Here is a 24,124-nt window from a genome sequence, read left to right as displayed (position 1 = left end):
AAAAGATTTAAGGTTCTGGTCAAATTTACAATTCCTACCTGATTCTGATTCATGAAGCTTAGAGTACCTAATACTGTTTTAAGACTCCTTGTAATTATATGTAATATGCAGATAGTATTAAATAATAGCATTTAATAAATTTTTCCTTCCCAAGAACACACATGAAGTGTAGATGCTCCTATATACTTTGATACCTATTTATTGTCTTCTAGAAAAAAAATAAATAATTAGACCGTGAAGAATGGAGGATCATCTACACTTTCCTCTTAAACTTATCATTCCTCTGTGTGTGTGCAGGTATGTTTGTGTAGCTTTCTGAGATAAATGACTTCTCACTTACTATTTATGGTAACTCCAACAGCATCACAGAACTTAAATTTAATTTGGTAAAGATTTAGGATAAAGTTTTGAATAATTTTCAACCTAATCCTGGTAATGGCTTGGAAGCAGAGAGGGGGGAGAAGAGGGCAATGGGGGGGGGGGGGGTGAAGCGGACATATGTAATACTTTCAACAATAAAGATATATAAAAAAATATCATTTATCTCAATGTTAAATATATGATCTAGTTTGCATTTTAAAAAAGATTAATGTTTTCTCTTTGTTGTACAATTTTAAAGCATTATTTAAGTTTTTGATATACATGGAGATACATGAGCTATTATTTTTTTCTAAAAATGAATCATATGATTTAAATTTTATTTCCTCTATTTCCTCTATTTACTTAATAAGGAGGGGCCAATCTAAGAATGAGAGTAAAGCTAGAAATGACTACTCATTCTTGTCAGATCCCAAAGCTACAACTACAAAATCAACTCAATTGTTTTTCTCCCTGGGGAGAGGAAAAAGGACTCAACTGGATTTGGGCATATTTTATTACACCTGCCTTATACCATAGCTGCTTAATTAAATAAAATTGCCAGCATCTGCCTGATGAATAATTGAAAAGAAAATCAATTCTCTTATTTTGTAAAAGACATAATTTTAGGCAAAGCTGTGTATTTTCACAGGTGGTGATTCATACTTTTCTCCTTTCACTAAATGAAATAATTTTACTAAATATCTTTAGGGTTATTTTAAATTTGTCACTAAAATTCAGAGAATGTATGAAAGATTCAGTTTGTAATACACACAATTATCAGAGTATATTTTGAATTTTTCTATAAATTTTCCACAATCATCAAAATCTAAGTGGAAAGACAAAACTCTATTCAGCTATGAGAGCATGAGCTACTGGCTGCTGGCCTACTTAAGTACAGGCTGTGTGCAGGGTAGAGTTTTTGTATATAATTCATCACAAATACATATTTATCCACTCTTTCTTTCTATATCTCTCTTTGGGGGTGAGGAGATGGGGAGAAACTGTAACATTAATTTCAAATAAAATTAATAAAGGCTAAATGTGTAAAAGCATTCTGGTTAGCAATCAATTATTATTTTTTTAAATAAGCAGTTGTTGCATATAGTCTCTGATGTAAAAATCATTACTGATCAGTTTAAAGCAATTTGTAGATAAAATTCTCACTGTTTTCAAGCCTCTTTACATTCTAGGATCTGTATTTTCTCTTTCTCATTCTTATTTTAATTTTCTTCCATATCAAAGCATTGTGTTTTATCTATATCCCTGAGTAAGATGTGGATTTCTTTAAAAGTGGATGTTTTGATTTTCTGGATTTTATTCTTCAACTGGATTTGGAACTACTAGTAACCCTAGAGATGTTAGCTGGCTTTCCAACTTTTAATCTTCAGTATAAACAATTTAAGCTAAGTTTTCCAAAATTAATATTAATTTAAACCATCTGTCCACCATCTGCTAATGTGAGATGCAAAACCAGAGTTTCTTTGTAATCTTTAATCAGACAGTTAGGAAAACACATATACATTCATAATATAAATTTAAATTTCTTAACAAAGGGAACCTGAAAAGTTATTTCGAAGGCCATGGATTCTTGGAGCAAAATTAACTTTTCCTCTAGTGTAATTTCATGTAAATGAATGCCATGTGTCAACAAGCAAGTTGCCTAGTTCACAAAGATCACAAGGTAGAAACAATATCCTTTGCCATGTTTTCCAAAACGAAAAGAATGGTGTCTAAATATCAATGTCAAAATGAGGCTCACTTTTACAATATATATATCAAATACATATGACACACATATACATATGTGTACATATACATATATGTATATTTTAAATAGGGGAAAAAATTTGAATGTTTTCTTTACTGATAATTTCATTATGTTCCCTTTTTAGGAGATGCCTGGGTCTCAAGGTATCAACTCCAGCATTCCCATATAACCTGTGCGGGATCCTTTCCTAACTCAACAGTCTTTTCACTTCCTTCAAATTTAGTTCTTTCAGGAAGATGAAACTACATGATGCAAAGTATGTCAGAAATGCCAAAAAACAAATAAGGTCACTCACACTGATATCTGATATACACAGGAAGTTTGACATTTGGATCATCATAAATTGAGTTTTGATGTTTTATTTCAGATATTTGGTGCTTTACAGAGACATATCCATGGGAATTCAGGACAATTATTTGACTATTTGAAATAGAAATGCTCAGTCAACAAATCTGACTTTAAAATCTGGATTTTAAATAAGTTTTCCATAATTACAAGCTTTTAATCTCCATCTTTAGCTTGTTCTTCAATAGATTTTTTTTAAAATCTCAAGTTGTAAATATTAGTTGGAGGAGTGGATTAGAAACCAACTTTTTGTTGTATGAGGCTGACCACATTACATACTCCTCCTCTTATTAGAGAGATTTCACTAGCTGTTGACAATGACGTACAGGGCTGCTTCGCTGGGGTGACATCTAGGGAAAATGATTCTGCTGCACCACCACACAGAACCAATTAGAGAACTATTTTCTGCGACAGGCCACGAATTTATGTGGTTTCTCATGAAAAGATGTATCTTTTAATTTCTTTATTAAGATGACATCCATGTCCCTGGAGACTTTTTGGGATGACAATCATTTGCTCATCATATAAGAACATTACTCACTGAAATCACATTATGGGACAACTGTGGAAGACTGCTCCTCATTTCACATTTTCCAAATGAGCTATTTGGCAAACTGATTATTAAAATCATATACATTAATAGGATATCTTGGCAGGAATTTATTCAAACCCTAGTAAGAAGGCAAAGAGAAATAGCAGTACATATTCAACTATGGTTGTCTACTATTGAGCTAGAAAACATAACCATGGTCAAATTATTTAGATGGTAGAAATGCAGCAAGCTTCTCAGTATCTAAAACTAAGATCCCAAGTGTCGGCAGAAATCGGTTGCTTTGTGAAAAGTGAATACAATTATTCAAATCTGCCACAAGTTTCTGCTTAATTACCTAAGGTTATTTCTGTATAATTCACTTAAAAAAGAAAAGTAAAAATTTCAATGATGTGTTGTAGCTACTCATTAGAACATACAGTTGAATTTTTTTTGAAGAATACAGTTCTGTATTATGAAGCCAAAAGCTCACTTAGAGTAGAAGAACGAGCTATGGCCTTTAATTGTATTTTGGTAAGTATTTCATCAGCTCTGAGGTATTGGGAAATCCCTCATCAATTATTTATTGTGGATTAATCCATGTTGAGCTCTGGATTAAAAGTTGGCAATGAAGAAGCTAGAGAATAATGAAAGGAAATAGACAACTGAATTGGCTGTACAGTCACAATTTATTAAATGCTATTGGAGAAGTGATATGGGAGTAACTGGAGAGTGGGGAAGAAGCATCAACATAACATGGAAAGGGGCAATGGCCAGTGAAGGCGTTGGGGAGGAAGTGATATGTGACTATGGCCTCAGAGGATGAGTCCATGGCAGCCATCTTCTGAGGATGCCTCACAAAGAGAAGAACGGCATTCTGGAAGAATAAACAGCAAAGAGGCACCAAAGGGCATGGTGTATGAAGGGGAAATTTCAAACCACTTGGTGCTTTGATGGTACATTAAGCACAAGGCAAGCAGTAGCAAGAGATGAGGCTGGAGAGGTAGGTGGGTCCCAGACTTTGGGAACCCTTGCAAGGATATGTTTATATATTATAATTTCTCTTTTTCTAAGATGCATGTTTTTTTTTTCACTTCAATTTTTCTGAAATCAGAGTGCATACAATTACTTTTGGAAGAGAATCGCCAGCTGCTGGGTAAAGGAGGCAGTTGTGATGAAATGGATACTGCCTGCTCGCTCGTGTGAGAACTCAACCATGCTGACAATTTTATCCAGTTGGACCATTTTTCCTCCCAATTACATTAAAATGGTAGCGATGCAGTGAAGTTGCTCTATGTACAAAAGGTTGCTTCTGATACTCAGCTAAGTAATTACAGTAAGAAGAAATGACCTAAATAGAGCATACAATATAGGTAATTCTTGAAAAATCTGGATGCTAAAAAGAAAAAAAAAAGAAATGAAAAGTAACTGGCCAGAGAACATAGGAGAAGCTCAATTAAGCATGGTTATAAGCTAAGGATAAGGACCCAAGAGAGAAAAAAATGAAGACACATGTATGGGAGGAATAAATAATGAAATGCCAGCCCAGAGAAAGCAGGAAGTAAGGGTCACGAAGACAAGGCCCTGGATTGCCTTGAACATTCTTTGAAATTGGAGAAAAGGTGTTAAGAACTGAGAGACATGGTGCGTTTGGTAGGCACGTGGAGATCTGCGTGAGGTCATAGCCGATGTCTTCCATTTCCTTAGGAAGGAGAGTGAGCTGTGTACCAGAGCCCAGGTAGAGATGGGGAGCTGGAACACACCTGCCTTCTCACTCGCACACCCAACCAGAAGTCAGAGGGCAAAGGCGTATGGAGAATCTATAGAGCTCAGCCTTCTGGAGCATAGACAGGACAGACAGAAGTCTGCAAACAGAATAGCTAGCCCAGGCGATAAGCTGATGTGGAAGACTGCAAAGATGGCCACAACAAATTCCTGCTAACTCTCTACATGTGCTCTTTTGCAATGTGACTGCCACTCAGCCGAGGGAGAGGTGGAGTCTAATTCCCTACCTATGAGTCTGGGCTCACCTGCGACTTGATCTGACTGATGGAATGTGGTGGAAGTGAGGTATTGTAACATCAAGAGGCCGTGCAGCATTTCCCCGTACCCTCTCGAAACACTAGCTGACATGCAGTAAGGATGTCTGCTAGAGGATGAAACAGCTTGTGGACAAAGAGGTCCAGGCAGGCACGTAAATAAAGCCAGCATGGACCATCCAGCCTCAGCCAAGCAGCCACGACTCAAGCCACACAAGTGACTCCAGCAAGGTTGCTGCACGGCATTCAATCTGTGGGGAGTTTGTTAGGCAGCAATAGATAGCGATGCATCTGGACTGCAGGGGCCTTAAGGGAGGATTAACTAAGAATATTCTAGCTTGTCTTCTTAGCCCTATGAGGTTGGGGTATGTAGTAACCTTGCCGTGTTTTTTGTCTCTTGTTTTGTAAATACTTTATAAAAGTAGAAGGATAATGAACCTTTTCAAGTTAAAAATACATTCTAGATCAGTGGTTGCTAGGGGGTCAGGGAGGGGAAGAAGAACGAATAAGTGGAATATGGGGGATTCTAGGGCAGTGAAAACTATTCTGTGTGATACTGTAATGGTGGATACATGACATTATGCATTTGTCAAACATTAAAGAACTTGTACATCACAAAGAGTGAACCCTAATGTAAACCAGGGATGTTTAATAATGTATCAACATTGACTCATCAGTTGTAAGAAATGCTGATATAAAATGTTAATAATATTGGGATGGGGGGGTGGGGGCGGGCTAGAAAGGGTCAATGGGGGAAAAGGGGGGCATATATAATACTTGCAACAATAAAGTTTTATTTTAAAAGAGAAAGTTTGATCTCTTCAAAAATAAAGTGGAATTATATTGTCAAAAATAAGATGTTAATAATAGGGGAAACTATGATCAGGGGACAAAAGGGATATGAGAACTCTTAGTACTATCTGATCAATTTTCTGTAAACCTAAAACTGATCTACAAAATAAAGTCCATTAATATATTGTAGCTTTTTAAAAAATATATTTTATTGTTGATAGTATTACAGATATTTCCCATTCCCTGCTTTATCCTCCCCTCCCAGCCCCTACCCATCCACCCAGGTCTTCACTACCCTATTGCCCGTGTCCACAGGCCATGCATATACATTGTAGCTTTTTAAAAACCATTCTTAAAACCAAGCCAAACCAAACTATAATGACAGGTGATGGCAGGAGAGTGGGGTTCCCTAGGTACGCTCAAGAATGTTCTATAATTTGTTTTTTAATGTGAGGATTACTATACTCAAGAACATAGTTTCCTTTTGTAGTAGCTCTACAAATAAAACAATACTGTACATAACTTGCCTAGAGAAAAAATATAAGGACATTAAAGAACAAGGGAGAATTTATGACATAAGAAGTGCTGTTTACCTCCAAGGAGAAGAGTGAACGTGTCACCATGTTGATTTTGAAGAGTTCTCATGAAACCTATGGGATCTTTTTGTAACTTCAGGGCCAGTCCAAAGTAAGGAAGCCAGCCTTTTAGCAATGGAGGCTCACCAGGTCTCCTGTAAGAAAAAAAAAAGAAGTTAAATTAAATCATTCTTATTTTAATGCATGTGTGTTATCAATGCAGTCTAGAAGTGGATTGAATGAATTGCACAGCTTCTTTCCATTTTTTTATTTAGTGATTCCTATATAGTCATAGAAATATACTTATTGAGCCTCTGGTATGTGTGGCTCTGGGACAGACTGTTCAATTCAGAGCTTTTTGTGAGCAAAATTTTTAAGAAATTGTGTGTGTGAGGCCCAAATGGCTGGCTGAAACAGGTACATATAGTCCACATCTTATTCTGAGAGCTCTTGCTGAGTCTGGGTGATAGATGTCAGGTATTTTAGTAATCAAAGTAAAGCTCTTTTCTTATCAGATCTCGATTACACTGGAATTAGGTAATTACAAAAGGTGCAATTAATAATCTTGAAAAATGTTTTATGCTGTGAAGAACAATAAAAACCTGAACATCATTCCCACAAAGTATATCCTGTTATATTCTTTTATGAACATTTTTATTTAAACTACGGTGGATAGAAATATTTAAATTTAATCAGACAACTTTTTAAACATGAAGTATGTTCAATGAAACATTAAAGTACTATGAATTAAAAAACAAGTTTCTTTTTTTTTTTTTTTTACTTATAATCCTAGCAAAAGTGGAATTCAAAATTTCTTCCTAGTCATTTAGTTGGGGAACTCAATCTGATTTAAATAAAAACAAAAATATTCAAAGCCATTTTATCCTAAAAGAGATTAAAACAGATATTCAAGAAAACATAGGTGATTCTCTGCTCCATTTGTGAAGTGATATACTACATGAAGTGCAACCCATTTTGATTAATCACAAGATATTAGTAGCTCAGATCTAATCAAAGATCAAGATTATGATCATATGCACATGGACTTTTATGTCACTAGATTAATCCTATCAGAACCTCTTATCTTCCCACAATCCAAGATGGTGGAATTAAGCTTAAAAAAACAAACATCAGGTCTTTGGGGTGGGGGGAATATACTAAAAAATAATAAAATAAAATAATCCAGAGTGTGATAGAAATCAAGGAACTAGGTTTTCTGTTTTTAGAAGACAATTTATCTCTATAAAAACGTACAAAATGTATGCTGCTATTTAAATACATATACTTAGAAATAGGAAGACAAGAAACATTGCATAGAAATGAATCTTATTCTTCGTCCCTTTCCTCATTGTTTTCTGGAATGCAACCTCTAGCAATGGAGACTTGATTTTTTTGAGACATATAAAAGTGTACCAAGAAAATATTGTAGCAACTACTCTTATATCCAAAGATTTAACAACAAGAACTTTGCACATATGATTGTAGAGCAGGATCCCCAAGCTAGCAAATGCCACTGCATACAGGCTGTCAATAATGACCCTTTCAAAATTAGTAGGTGAACTGGTTCACAAAATTTCCTTTCAATATATTAACTCTTTCCCTTGGCCTACTTTTACTCTGTATTGTTTAATATTCTGGGAATGTTGCATGGGGACAAAGATTTTCAAAGGCTTTTTGTCATATCCTAATGTAATGCAACTAATTTTATCCTCTATGTTCTGTTGTTCAGTCAAAAGCTATATTCTGCATGGGGTTTCCACTGGGGGAAAGGATGGAGCTCAGAAATCCAGGGGATTAGTAGCTTAATGTCCAGGGTCAGGGAAACACATTAGGAGGCCATTTTATTGTTACAAAAATGAGAGGGTCATCATTCCTTACAGCTTTGTTTATTTTGGCAGCAACAGCTTAAAACTATTAAACACCATGTCACAACTTTGTGTATTTTCCGGAAAAAATATAGTGCTAGTTCAACTTATGACCCATTGAAGACAGATAACAGTAATCTGTCTTCATCAGTATATTCATAAAAAATTTAGGGGAGAAAGCTATCACCATAACGATCCAGAAAGTCCCACTTGCACCTGGCACACTACAAATACTGCGATTTATCTCTCTCATGCTCTGTGACTTCGAAAATGAAATACCCACTGCCCACTGCTGAGTTGAGGGGATAGGATACCCAATGCCTTTTGGGAAATATCAAGTTCTGAAGCTTGAAATGGGTAGATCCAGAAGCAATGATGGGTAACAAAAACAACAAACAAAAAAGAAATGACATGGTCCATACCCCCTCTTAATCCCACCCAAACAATATACACTCTCTCATATATCCTCTTTACTCTTTAAGAGACAATAAGGACACATCTCAGAAAGTATACAAATGAGAGCTTACAAAGGTTCCCAATTATTAAACCCAAGTTCTGTGCAGAAACCATTGCATCACTGCTCGCAATTTCTTCCATACAAATTGGGGGACCCTTCTTGAAGTTTAATTGAAGTGTCAAATATGGTCCAGATTTATATAGAAGCAATTAGTGGAGAATAATCTAAGAACATAAAATGTGTACATAAATTAGAATAAACATCTAAGACTCTTTTCTTTTGGTTAAAAAGAAGCATCTAAAATGGAAAAGAGTGAATCAACACAAAATAGTTGGTTTCTAATAACATTTGAAGTTTGTTGTTTATCTTTATGCTACCTGTTTGGTTAAATACATACATAAAAGAGTTGGCGAGTGACCTTTCATACATTGTTCCCGTTGACATTTAAAGCCCAGCCCTTTCCACAGCAATCTATACTCTGTACTTGTAAACATAATTCCTTCTTTTCCATTTTTCCTGTGATCATTCTAAACTAGGAGTCCAGGTTATTGTAACCACCTCCTAAGTAAGTGGTGAGAAACCCTTACACATGTACAACAGTTCAGAAAAATAAAAGTATGTGCTGATGAAAAGTTTATTGAAGATGTAATCTATTTGAATCAGGACACCTAATGTCTGTAATAGTGGTTAAGTTTAAAAAAAATATTCCTGATTAGTGAAGATTTTTGTGTGTGTGAGTCAAAATTTTGAGTCAAAATTTCAGAAACTACGCAGCTGATGTGAATGGCAATATTTGGTTATAATAGTGACCTTTTGAATAAACTGTTGTTGAGCAAATGACTTTTGATGTTGCTCTGCTTCCCTTTTCCTTGAATTACTTTGGAAGCCACTTAACTGGAACATGGAATTTCCTCACAGTGCTTCTTAGAACTGTGCTCTTGAAATGCTCTCTATTTCTCCACTCTTCCTTGGCTCCAATGTGAGCATGAGGATCCCTAAAATGTTCCCACAACTCTTGACAACTGCGAATTAACATGCTCTTCAGGATACAGGGAAGAGGGGACATCTTTGCAAGGCTATGGGTGAAAGACCCTGAAAGAGGAGGAGTGGGTGGAGGTCTGGCTACACTGGGCTGCCAGCACCCTCAGTGAGATCCCAGTTGGGGCCAAGGAAGCAGAGAACCACATGCATTACTTTGCTGGGAAACCAGAAGGGAGTTACAGCCAGCTGGGGGCACTGCAGTCATGGATGCAAAGGTCGAGGGGCACGTGGAAAGCCAGGAGGCACTCTGGGACAACAAAGACAACCAACCTGCACATCTGCACAACAGGATTCACCAGATCAACAGAAAGGAAGGGGAAGGGAGAATCCTAAATCTCATCATTTAGTATCTATGAAAAAAGAGACTAGGTTTTAAACTAGAAGTGATTGAGCAACTTTTCACTGAAAATATTCAGTGTTTTCTGCCAACAGCAGATATAGGGGTTCATGAGAAATCTAAATTCAGTTACAGAGAAAGAAAGTCACATTTCTGCACATCTGACTCTTAATGGAAAATTTTAAGTCCAGTTCTCTAGCTACGTCAACCTTCAGTTTCATCTGAAAATGGGAATCATACTCTATACCTTAAGAGGTTAACCATTTATTTGAAAGTAGCTGGTACACAGAACTGGATTAGTTTTCCTGGTTTTTCATACATTGTAGGCAATTGCACCTCAGTGGTTTTGCCCGCCCATTCTCTGCCTGAATGATTTCATTGGTCAACCCTCCCTGCACCTCTCTACCTTTGACAGAGTTGCTCAGATGACAGGGAAGCACCTCCCCATGCTTTGAATTATTGGCTAAGTGAAGGTAAGTGCCCAGATACATATGGATGCAGTAACTTTAAGTGAGCAGGCAAAAAGCTGAAGATAACAATAAAGGCTATCACAGAGCCACTTCGACTCCAAGGACCCTGGTGGACTGAGCTGATGGTTTCCATGGGCTCCATCAGTGAGGAGGGGTGGCGAGAAGCAATGACTTCCCTGGGCCCTTACCACAGACAGAGACAGCAGGGGGTGCTGTGTGACACGGAGCCCATCAAATTTACTTTTCAGAGCAATTTGGTCACAATATTCTTTTAAGTGAATAAGTGGTTACATAACCACAGACCCATACCATATTTCTCTTTTCCTTAAAAGTTATGTGAATATAAATGCAAAAAGAAATGCCTAGTGTATTTTACTATAGTAATGGTTGTTACTTCTGGGTGGTGAGATGCTGATATCTTCTAATCTGCCCGACATGAACATAGCACTTTTGAAGAGCGCTTCTCATTTATTTTGTACAATGTACTTCAATTTGGGCTGTTTGATGGTTTCTCATGATTAGACTGAGGTTGTAACATTTTGGGAAACAATCCCACAGAGGTGATATGCCCTTCTCAGTGCATTGTTGTTTTTGAAATTTCAAGAAAATGCTATTTTAGTGCTAAAATGAAAGCCACGTACAGAAGGCACTGTCTTCTAAAAAGTAGAGGATGGCAAAAAAAAAAAAAAAAAAAAAAAAATACACCCTACAAATGAATCAAAGGCTGGTTCTAAAAATGAGCGCAACAGTCTTAGGGCGATGAGTGGAGAAACCGCCTGGGATTTACCATACGGACAAGCAGACCCACACCACCCACACTGTGAAAATGAAGAGCAGACACTGGGGGATCTGACTGTATCACTGTACAAGTATGGACACAAGGTGTCACCAGGATGCCCCATTATTTCCATCGGGGTCTAGGGGACGTGCTAATGAGGCAGGCAGAGTTGGTTTCTCTGACATCCATGGGAGGGAGAGGTGCTCTTCACAACTGGGGGTGCAGCTGCCAGACTGTGACACTGATGTCCCTGATCATCTCTTCAAGGCTCCACTCGAAGGAAGAAGTCTTGTAGCACAGGGTGCACGGTCTCCACACTCCCTCACAAAACCCCGGGGCATCTCGTGTGTATAGCTAGGGACAGGTTAATTCCCCCCCCCTCCCCCGAGCCTTGTATATGATAAATCACATATCCTTTAGGACTTTCAATTCACATGTTGTACATAAGTGATCTGCTTAATATTTGCTTACTGCAAGAATCAGACATACTGTAATCTCTTTTCAGGATGAATGTTAATCCAACTCTGTCTAGAAAAATTACATAATTCATTATCATAAGTAATCTCTCTTGTCCCCTGCACTTAACCTTCATTATTCCCCCCAGTCCCGTAACCTTGCAAATCCACTGGTGCTGTGTGATTGTATGTGGTGTTCACAGCCTCTGCCTCACAAGAACAAACAAACAAACAAATCCCTGGATGAAAATGCCACTTTTCAGTCTCTCGATGTTTTCACTCTGTTCTTTGGCAACTTTTGTACCACTCTAAGAAAGATCTGTTATCCCTGCGGGTCATAAATAAGGCCTTCACTCTTGTAATGTTTTGGTTTTATCAGGATGGCAACTGGCTTAAAACTTGATTTAATATCCTGGGAACAAAGATATGCACTGTTCAAGCACTATGGATCAAAGCATTAAACGTAATGGCAATGCAAAAGCAAATAATACTGACTGGTCACAAATTTTCTATTATTGGCATGGAATTAGAGCAAAACCCAAATGAACATGAATAGATATATCCTCACACCCTAGAACACAACTCTGCAAGCCATACTGCAGTTCAATCTTTAGCCATCAGTTCATCTCTACAATTGTGTGATCCGAATAAAGCTTTGTAGGATGTGCCTGTATACTCAATTCCATTAGCCGACTTATACTAATGCCTTGATCAAGTGAGTGATTTGTAAATGCTTCTGTGGATAAGAAGCCCAACCACATCCATGTAGGATTTTACTCAGAGAAGTCTATATTGAGCTTGCTTTCTTTCATTTTTTGGGGGTTTGTTTGTTGTTGTTTTTTAACTGAGAAAGATGCCTACATTGGCACCATGGAAATAATGTCAAAGCATATTTTTAAAAAGCTATCATTTAACATTTAATTGAGTCTCCAGCAGACTTCACAATGACTACACCACTGGAGCACATTTCTTTATGAACTTGACCCTGGGTTAATAGTGCATAGTTCAAATCCTTATCCATTCTCACAAGCTTTATGGCAAGCCTTCTGGTTAGTTTTGCCACACGGCATGACTCAAATTCCAGACTGTGCCAACTCCCACTGGCTTGGTGATTTTGGCCAATTTATTTAACCTATCTGTGCCCGGGGTTCCTAATCTGTGGAATAGATATACTAGCGCACTTTCCTCACGTGAGAATTAATCAGATGCCTGCAAAGAACTGAAGGCAATGACTTGCACACAGTAAGCACTCAGAATGTTAGCTGTTATTCTTCTTAGTATTATTATATCTCTGTATCATCATATATGGTCACATAAAATACACATCCAATAATGGTTCTCTTCTGATCTCTTTCCTGAAAGTTTTCATTAGAGCACCAATTTTTAAGATATGTTTTCATTTGATTTCATATTTCCTTTATTTGCCTATTTTAGACTTTAGTTTAGGGCTACCAGCTGTGACCTGCTGGTCAAGAAATGGGGCACCAGCATTACCTTCTTACTTTGAAAGAAACTACAACTTTTCAGGCTTTGTATTCTCTGAGTGAACACACTGCAAGGTACAAAACTGACTCAGAGAGCACTGGGTCTTAGGAGAAGGCCAGTCAAAAGTGTTTAAACGGCCCAGACAATTTTAAAAGAGAGAAATTAACTCATAATTGAAAGTTATTTCAACTCCTTAATTAAAATAGAAAACCATGCAACTGAATTTGTAATTTCTGAAATGATCAGTTGCTAATTTATTTTACCGTCAGGATTTGATTGGACTCCATGGAAGATATATCAATTCCATTAACTCATCATTTCTTACATTGGATTAAATCATTTGATTTTGAATGTTTAATCAAAGATCAGAACTCACAGAATTGTGGAAACTAAATTATAACAGAGAACTAGCCTGGAAAGCCTTGGAAATGACAATGTAGAGATAAATGCCAACAATATATAAATGCATAGTCAACTTACCAAATGCCATTTCATCAACCTGAGTCAATAAAAAAGACAGCTCCAAATTTTAAAGGACAGCACTAAAATAAGCAAACACAGCTTGCCAGAACCATAGGAAAAGAATAAAAGGGTGCTTGGTTTGCTGAGGTGGGAAGCTAAGTAGCCTGAAGACTGTATGTCACATTTGTTTCATAATGTAATAATTCATAATCATATTTTAACTGGGATAAACTATTAACATGGCATAAGTAATAGTATCCCTCCACTGTTAACACAGTACATGGCCCTGAGAAAGGCAATGTTTTGATCTTATTATGAATCAGAGGGCTTTTCAGAAGGGAAAATACCATTCTTTTTCAAATATTGGTTTCTAACTTTAGCTGGTGATTTTAAGTCACTGCATAAAAGGAGTGATTTCAGGAAGTCCATCATCACTAATATTAGAACATGGGACATAGAAGAAAGAGCACCACATTTATATACAGAAATCACTAAGATTTGCAAGGTCTAGAATTCTATACTGGATCACCTTTTACATATTTTATTTTATTTTTAAAATATATTTTTATTGATTTCAGAGTGGAAAGGAGAGGGGGAGAGAGCTAGAAACATCGATGAGAATCATTGATTGGCTGCCTCCTGCACAACCCCTATTTGGGATCAAGCCCGAAACCCGGGCATATGCCCTGACTGGGAACCAAACCATGACCTCCTGGTTCATAGGTCAATGCTCAGCCACTGAGCCATGCCAGCCAGGCACCTTTTACATATTTTAAATATAATTCTTATGGTCTGTTTGCTTATGCTACTCCATCATATAAGCATCCCCCCACTTGATTTGTTAAATCAGTTTTGGTGTTTACAGCATAATCATTACTTAGGTTGTGCTCAGTGGCTTTGCTTTTGTGTTTGCCTTGTGTTTTTGTGTATCCATCACTAATTCTTATCAAGCTCTTTCAGTACTAAAATCTCTCTAAGTGCAGTCAGACATATGGTCCTGTACTTTTCATATAGCTCTTTCCATCCATTTTTCCTTTGCTTCATTTAATAAGAGACTTTCTTGATTTTATCCCTTTCACAGATTATTTTATCTCCACCCTTAGATTTCTAATTTCCAAGAGTTCTTCTGTGCCGTCTGATTATAATTTACACAGACGGCAGTCCATTCTTGTTTTATGAAGGCGATTTCTTCTCTACGAGGGTTAAGCACAGTTCTTTGGGGTTGTTTTTCCTGTCTGAATTACCTGTTTCCCCCAAGTCTCCTATTCATCCTTGTTTCTTTCTTATGCTTCCTCCCTCCCTCCCTCCCTCCCTCCCTCCTTCCCTCCCTTCTTTCCTCCCTCCCTCCCTTCCTTCCGTCCTTCCTTCCTTCCTTCCTTCCTTCCTTCCTTCCTTCTTTCCTTCCTTTTCTCTCTCTCTCTCTCTCTCTCTCTCTCTCTCTCTCTCTCTCTCTCTCTCTCTCGAAGCTTTCTTTCCCCAATGTCGCATGATCCTTAGCTTCCTTTCCCATTTGAAAATGTGCCTGTGTCCGTGGGGCTGGTGGACTTCACCACATCCTGATTGGAAGTCACTTTAATGACTTAACAGAACTTAAGCATTAGGTTTAAACTTAGGTGTTATTGGCAATTTCCACACCATTACTATATATTGAAGAAATAAATTTTTATTTTCATATTTTCTAAACAAAAATCTCATCTTTAATGATTTGCTAGAACAATCCATATGACTTCTGCAGAACAGAGTCCTAAACCTGAAAGAGTTCATTATGTGTTTCCTAAATAAGGAAAGAGGATCAGAGAAATAAAATAACCTGCCCAAAGTCACATGGCCACAAAGCAGCAAAACAAGATCAGGAACCAGGTCTGACTGCCAATCCAATGACTTGATTTCTCTGCAACACACTCCAACGAGAGGCAGGCACGAGTCAGGGTTAAGGGAGTCCTGACTTCCTGAAATCAAATTTTCTCTTTCCTGATAGCTTTTGCACTTGCAATGAGCCCAGAGGTGATAATCCTATAAAGTAAATAAACATAAGATGTTATCTCCCACAGGGCAACTTCTGTTTGTGGCTAAATGAGCCAAGATGAAGAAACACTTCAAATAAAAGACTCAGCTGGAATAACACAGCAAAGAGGCTGCTTAGCTTGAAAGGGAGTCTGGCACATAGCCACTGTGATTCATAAACTATAATGTAATAAACTTGTATGAACAAAAATCTAATTTCCATATCCAACACTGGTTACCTGAATGAGCCATATGAGAGCTAATTTTTGGAAACAACATTAAATCTCTGGAAACAAAACGAGCCGCTTGATACCAGCCAGAGTGTGGTAGCTAAAGGGTTTCAAATTCTACAACCCATGAATCCCTTTCCCCACCTCCAGATTCTAGGAGGTACCTCTAGAAACTTCTGAAATGGAATCTTAGTCTAGCGCAATGCTTGCTTTTTTTAATCGCCCCTGGTTGATGGAAGTATAATACAGGGTCCCAAATTAGGCATCTGAAGCAAAAAAAACGATGAGGACATCTGAGACTCAGAATGTTTTTGTCTTCAATATCACCAACTCAGACAGATGCGTTATTTGTCACAAAGTGACAGTAAAGTGTAATAAAAAATTTATGGCACCAACGTTCTTAGAGGCTAGAACCAGCAGTATTTACCTCCAAAGGCTCAGACAAACTTATCTTACCAAAACCTCAGTAAAGCTCCGAAAACAAGGAATATGAGGATAAATTTTTTTTTTTTTTTTATTTATTTTTATTTTTATTTTTATTTTATTTTTTTTATTTATTTTTTTTTTATTTTTTTTTATTTTCCTCTTAAAGTATTACAAAGGGTATTACATAAGTATCCTTTTTCCCCCCCCCCGCCCTTGACAAACCACTACCCTCCCTTACCCCCCAGTGTCTTATGTCCATTAGTTATGCTTATATGCATGCATACAAGTCCTTCGGTTGATCTCTTACTCCCCTCCCTCCTGCCCCCCAACTCTCTCTGGCCTTCCCACTGCAGTTTGACAATCAGTTTGAGGCAGCTCTGCCTCTGTATCTATTATTGTTCAAAAGTTTGTAATGGTCTTTATTATCCATGAATGAGTGAGATCATGTGGTATTTTTCCTTCATTGACTGGCTTGTTTCACTTAGCATAATGCTCTCCAGTTCCATCCATGATGTTGCAAATGGTAGGAGTTCCTTCTTTTTAACAGCAGCATAGTATTCCATCGTGTAGATGTACCACAGTTTTCTAATCCATTCATCAACTGATGGGCACTTAGGCTGTTTCCAGATCTTAGCTATGGTGAATTGTGCTGCTATGAACATCTGGGTGCATATATCCTTTCTGATAGGTGTTTCTGGTTTCTTGGGATATATTCCTAGTAGTGGGATCACAGGGTCAAATGGGAGTTCCATTTCCAATTTTTTGAGGAACCTCCATACTGCCTTCCATAGTGGCTGCACCAGTTTGCATTCCCACCAGCAGTGCACAAGTGTTCCTTTTTCTCCACATCCTCTCCAGCACTTGTCGTTTGTTGATTTGTTGATGATGGCCATTCTGACAGGTGTGAGATGGTACCTCATTGTTGTTTTGATTTGCATCTCTCGGATGATTAGTGACTTTGAGCATGTTTTCATATGTCTCTTGGCTTTCTGAATGTCCTCTTTTGAAAGGTGTCTATTTAGATCCTTTGTGAGGATAAATTTTTAAGGAAATAACTTAAGAGCTGTGGTAAATTATAGTAATGTTCAAAAGTCGCCCTAGCCAGTTTTGTTCAATGGATAGAACGTCAGCCTGTGGACTGAAGGGTCCCACGTTCGATTCCGGTCAAGGGCACATTCCCGGGGTGGTGGGCTCCATCCCCAGTAGGGGGCATCCAAGAGGCAGCTGATCAGTGATTCTCTCTCATCATTGATGTTTCTATCTCTCTCTTCCTCTCTGAAATCAATAAAAATATATATATATTTTTAAATCCACTGTTCCTCTCTAGGAGCATTATTCATGGACACTGACTGAGGCCAGGCTGAGGCATGTGACCTCCTTTAGCCAATGAACCGTGAGCAGCGGTGGCACATGCCACTTCCTAGCAGAAGCTTTATGAGCCATCACGTGGCTCCACTGTTCTTTTCCTATTTCCACACATCAAAAAGTTTCCCACATTGAAAATTCTCTGTTAATCTGGAAACTAAGGAAGCTGCGGCTCATTTTTCCATTTTGCAGCCGGCAGATGGAGATATTTTCCCCCAGGACACTCGGCTGCACTGCTTGAACCACAAGGTCCAGATTTAAGCTATTGCCACAGAATAAAATGGTGTGGCTGGAAGGTCATCTGGGGAAAGTGGGTGAACATATTTAGACTCTGGAATTTAAAAGGAATGTTGCAATGCTTCCTGAGAACCCAAGATGGTAATCTTGGTGGTTTAAGAGCACAGGAACTGGAGTCTATCTGGGTTTGATTCCTGGTTTCCACCTACTCCCTGTATTCTCTTCAGGCATCTTAGATTTCTGTGTCTTGGCTCCATTTTCTGAAAAGTTTGCCTGGTAATTCCTCCTACCTCAGGAGATGGTTGTGAGGATCCAATGATGTACATAACATATTTAAGAACATTCAAGTTCAAAAGAAAGGCTCTATTAAATGGTAGCTGTTATTGTGCATCACATAACATCTAACCTGAAAATTAATAGATGAGAACAAGTGAGGTACAGATGTGCTGATGATTTGCAAGCATCCTAAGACAACAAAGATCCAAAATATAAATCTGGGCCTCTTGACTCCTAGCCAAGATTTTCCCAAATTACTGATATTTCTCAACTTTAGTTTTTCAAAGACAGATTGGCACATTTTTTAGACCTATCTATGAAACACTGCTCACACTATTTTCTTAGTTTACTTCTTTAAATCGACTCATTTACTTTAGATAAATACATCACCACCATTCAGAAGAAGAGAGAAAACACAAAACATTGTTATTAAATTCCAGCTAGACATTCTAGTCTGCTGAGAGCCCCAAGCCCACAGCCTGTTCTTGGTTTTAATGTAAGATTATTAGGGAGTGGAGACTCAGTCCTTGACTTAAAAAGGTTTAAAGCAAACTGCAAAGGGTTAACTTCCTCACAAGATGATTCAATGTTGATGCCACACTCACAATGGCCTCCTGACCAGGGTAAGCCCATCTGCTCATCATGGCACTTTGGGAGAAGCTGTCTACATACACTGGGCTGCCTCAGAAGAAAGGGCCCGAGGAGCCAACGTCAGAGAATCAGAGGGAAGGGAAGGCCGGACTGGCCAAGACAACAGTGAAGTTTCTCACTCACCACCAGATCTCAATGCACTAGGTAGGAAGGAGTGTTCTAATGAGGTCACAAGATCAAAGATCAAACCATTTTAACAAACAAGAATTAATTGAAGACACTAGGGCATCAGGGGGAAGCCCAATGTCACAAGCCTTTCATATAGTATTCAGAATTTTTTTTTTTCCTGAAATCTCTCTATTTATGTTAGGAAGTATTCCTGCTCGGCGTTGTCAGCTTTATAATAAGGGGATCTCACAACTGCACTGTGGTTGGGGAAGTAATTAAATTTTAAGCCACCATCCACTCATTAAACTTTAATTTTAAAACTCTCAAAACTAAAGGCAAAGCACAGACAGCAACAACGCAGACCAGTGGCACAGGAGTTGTCTGCGTCAGTCTCAGCCCTGGGCCCAGAGCAGGGCTTCCTGCCTCGGTGCCCCTTGCTGCTGCTGATTTTGATGACACAGGTTTGGCATTTTATAAAAAGCAGTGTGAGGAACAAAGACAAAGACCAATCCAAGTGACAGCCCTTTGATCAAGCTTCAATAACAGAAGGAAGCAGATAAAGCAAGTATCTGAACAATTTCAGGCAAAACAGTCAGGGTATTTTCCCATCACCTTATTAGCTTTGCCTTTTTCGTGTGTGAGGCCTAGAACTAAAATTGGTTCTCTAGAAAGAGGGCGATAGGTTTCAGCAATTTCCAGTATAAACTGGTGTGGCCAACTAGTACCCACTACTGGCCAACTGGAGTGTATAAAGCCCGAGGCACTCTCCCTGTTCTCTAGGAGGAGACGGCCTTTCTCTTGGGTGTTCTCCTGCCTTTTGTTCATATCTCTATTAAACCTGACATGCAGTGTAAAAATCTGTGCAATGTGGAAAATGTTTGCACTACTCCATGACTGTCTTGTTGGAAATGACCATATCTTTTTCTTCCTGAGCAATACCCTTAAATGTCCAGTACTCACCAAATTCCTTTCATTAGTAGGGCTCAAAAATGTATATTAACCAAAGAGATACTTACCTAGCTAGATTAGGTTTTTAAAATCTATATTCATTGTAGAGACACTGTAAAATGGATGTAATAAAAAAGTCACCTATAATTCAACCACCCCAAAGTAATATTATTAACATAATGTAAGTACTAAGGACTGTTTTTTGTTTTGTTTTTGTTTTTACTAATATATACAAGCAGTCCTTGTTCCGCACAATGGTGTAGGACAGGGGTGGGCAAACTTTTTGACTCGAGGGCCACAATGGGTTCTTAAACTGGACCGGAGGGCCGGAACAAAAGCATGGATGGAGTGTTTGTGTGAACTAATATAAATTCAAAGTAAACATCATTACATGAAAGGGTATGGTCTTTTTTTTTTTTTTTAAGTTTTATTCATTTCAAATGGGCCGGATCCGACCCGTGGGCCGTAGTTTGCCCACGGCTGGTGTAGGACCATAAAACTGTGCAAGATGAAGCTGTGCAAAATGAGCTTATCAATAAGGAAAAATACGATTATTCTGTAATCTTTAGAAGTCTTGGTCAAAACATTAAAATCTTTCTTAATGTTGCTTATAAATGTATAGGGGGATAAAAACATAAACTGATATTTATTTAGTATATTTTAATTTAAAACATTAGAAACACTGAGAATAACATTTTTAAAATATAAAAACTTATCAAGAATAGTTTGAAGAGTAGTTGCCTTCTTTTTTCTGTCATGTAACTTACTACATGGAGTGAACATCTTTCTTATGCCTTGGTGAACTGTCACATTCATTTTTTAAGATTAGATCAGCTTCCAACATTTTATCCTTTGTGCTTTCCATGTTGTGAAATACCTGAGATCTCCTTTCATGTGAAGTAAGTTATTTGCATGGTCACATCTTCTGGGAGGTCATCCTTTTCATCATAACCACTGTCCTCATTTATGCTCAGTTCCCTTCACTCAACTCCAGTCTCTAGCATGGTAGTCAGCTCACCATTCCCAGGGTCAGCTATTCCTTCTACAACTATTTGTATCAGATCCAAATCTCACTTCCAGCTTCATCACTTTTTGTTTCCTTGTGGATCTTTCTCGGTCAATTCCCTCTTTCAAGTATCCAATTTTTCATATGGGTTAATCACTAGGAGACAAGGATACTATACAATGACACACTTGCATGCACTGAGTAACAGATGTGTAGTGACCCATCATAGACACGCTTTGGAGGAAATATGGCTGGCCAGTGAACACGATGTGCATCTGTTATTTGCATAGTGGTTTGTGGATTGAAGAGCTAATAGTGAAACTTGTACTTTATTTTTCACAGTAACATACTGTATCAACTAAAATTTGAACTGTGTTGTTTGGGAACTGCTGTTATTTAACTAAATTGTGGGAACTGAACATTTGTTCATGTTGAAACTATGCAAAGTGCCTGAAATGAAAAACTATTTATTATATATATATTCACATCTATGCATAGATGTGTTTTAATAGTGTGCTATTATGTTATAATTCTTTCATAATTTTCTTTTCTCATTGTATAGTATTTCATGAGTATCTTTCTATACCAGTAAATATATACCTGCAGCATCTTCTAAAATGCACTGCATGTATTCCACTGAATGAATATAAACAGGGTGGTTGTACTGATTCAAGTGACATAATCTCTATACAGGGGTGGGCAAAAGTAGGTTTACAGTACTCACAACTGTAACCTACTTTTTTCCACCCCTGTATTGCTTTTAGAACTGAGTCTACCACATAGCAAGGATTAAATAAATATTAACTATTATTATTTGTGAGTACAATGTAGTTGATTTCCTATTGAAGAGAGCTTAGATAGTTCCTAATATTTAGCACAACATTATGATGAATATTTTGGTACATGGATCACTGTATGCATGAAATGGTTGTTTTAGAAGTTTAGCACAGTCTCAGCTATTCATACACAGCTATTCATACAAGGTTCTTAGATCATGACTCTTGCCAAGAGAATACAGAGACAACAGCTAGTCTGTGGTGAAGAGGGAAGGTGGAAGATGGAACTCTGAATTTCTGAGTTGAGATACTTGTGGGTGGGACAGCCTGGTGGAGTTATAAGACAGGTAACAATAAATATTCACCTTGAGTTTGTAAGAGATGTAGATATTTGGTGGAAAGTACATGCATACATAGGTGGGAAGTAAAGCCCTGGAGTGTGAGACCCACCAGGGAGAGCCAAAGGGAAGACACTAAAGGACAGAACCCTAGTCAAAACTCAATATTTAAAAATGATAAGCACTGAAGGTAATAGTAACAATAAAAACTTCATTGAGCCCTTACTATGAGCCAGATAGACTGTCAAGCACTTTATATCTCTATTAATGCTCAAATAACCATCTTTCTAAAGAAAGTGTTATTATTATTATTATTGCCTTTTTGTAGATTAGAAAGTTGAAGCTTACAAAAGTTAATTAACTAGCCTGTGGCCATTACTAAATTAAAACATGGTGCAGGCAGGACTTCCACACATAACATTGTTTCTAGGATCTTAGCCTTCTGTGTTCATTATCATTGTTGTGTAATAAATTACCCCCAAATTGAGAGGCTTAAAACAATAAACATTGATTATTTCATAATAAATGTGTGTCAAGAAGCTGGGCAAGGGTCAAGGTGCCTCTTACTCAAGTATTGGCTAGGACGTGGTCTCATTTGAAGGTTCAGTGGGGCAGGGCTTTGCAGGCCTCAGTCGCAGGCCACATGGGCCTCTCAACAGGGCAGCCTCAGGACACAGGAGCTGGCTTCATCAGAATGAATGATCCAAGATGAAAGCCATGGTCTTTTCATAACTGAATCTTGAAAGTGACATCTCATTATTTCTGCTTATTCTATTTGTTAGAAGCAAATCACTAAGTCCAGCCCACATTTAAGCAGAAGGAAACATACAAGGGTATAACTATAAGGAGTCAAGGATCACCTTAGAGGTGCAGCTTAGAGGGTGCCTATCACACCATTCCTCACTTATCAGATTAGGCTAACTACTAGGTCTCAGGAACCAAGGGGTTGGTTCTTACACATTACTGAGCAATACCCTATAATCTCGGCTTATTGTTTTAGTTCTTTGTTCTGCTATGAGGAGAGAGTTTAACCTGAAAAATGTAATGAGAAACTCAGAAAACTAATAATTGTGAGGTTTGAAAAACACATTGAAATTTTCAAAAAATTGAGGAGAAACTCAACAGAGGCCTGCAAATAACGGAAGATGATGAATGATGACTTGTAGCTCTTCCATGTAAATGAGAGTAAAATACAGCGGCCTTAAATGGCACATGTAGGATTTCACATAAGCATAAAGGATAAAGCCCTGGTGGGAATTGCTGTTAAGTACAAGAATAGGAGGCCAATGAAAATTGCACACGTTCTTACAATTGTGAACGGGGTGGGGGGTTTCTTGAACATGAGGGTTGTGATAGGTTTTTCCTGGATTCTGTGAACATTTAGACGAAGGAAGCCAAATCTTCTGTGTCGGGCCACTTTAAGTGTTCTTGAAAGTTAGTTTCCACCAGCAAAAGAACTCCGATACAAGTTACTGCCATTTGTTTGCGAGGGAGCCAGCTTTAGTTCTGTGTCCTTTTCTTTTGGAGAACCAGAGATGATTTCCACTGTGTTTCTATGAGAGTGGAGCCGGAGCCGTTGATCCTCGCTCTATCCAGATGGTTCGCATTGCCTCGGCTAATGTCTGTTAAACTGTTTAATGATGTTAATAATCCCTTTAATATATTTAAATTTGTGTGCAGGCTAAAGGGGGGAAGATCTGGCGCAGACTGGAAGTCACAGCTCCTGCTGGACTGCTGTGGGTTTGTTAAATCCAGCTGTGGTCTCCAGTACTTGTTCCAATTTTGACGAACTCCAAGTAACCTCTTCCTTTAAGCTGTGACACTCCATTGTGATGGTTCGCTCACAGGGACAATCAGGGAATGTGGGCCTGACTCTTTTGGAAATGTATGCCTTTATTATAAAATGCATATTTTACAAAAATCATTTCACCACAGTGTTCATTCTGTAGAGGACAAAACATGTGATGACGGAAAGAATGTCAACAGCAAGAGAATCTTCTA

At 38.0% G+C, this 24,124-nt stretch overlaps 1 protein-coding gene across 1 annotated transcript in view; it reads right to left on the bottom strand.

The window, feature by feature from the left end:
• The window catches only part of CYP7B1 (cytochrome P450 family 7 subfamily B member 1), a 158,451-nt gene that overhangs the window by 26,002 nt on the left and 108,325 nt on the right, over positions 1–24,124 (bottom strand). Inside the window, exon 2 of the mRNA XM_070392161.1 lies at positions 6,427–6,563. Within this exon, the coding sequence (XP_070248262.1) occupies positions 6,427–6,563 (137 nt within the window). The remainder of the gene's footprint in view (positions 1–6,426; positions 6,564–24,124) is intronic.

This window comes from Myotis yumanensis, unplaced genomic scaffold (assembly GCF_028538775.1).
Source record: "Myotis yumanensis isolate MYYU_CA2020_CCGP unplaced genomic scaffold, mMyoYum1.0.hap1 SCAF_15, whole genome shotgun sequence".
In the NCBI taxonomy this organism is placed as follows: domain Eukaryota; kingdom Metazoa; phylum Chordata; class Mammalia; order Chiroptera; family Vespertilionidae; genus Myotis; species Myotis yumanensis.
The sequence above is the reverse complement of the archived record's forward strand: the minus strand, read 5'-3'. Positions and strand labels throughout refer to the sequence as shown.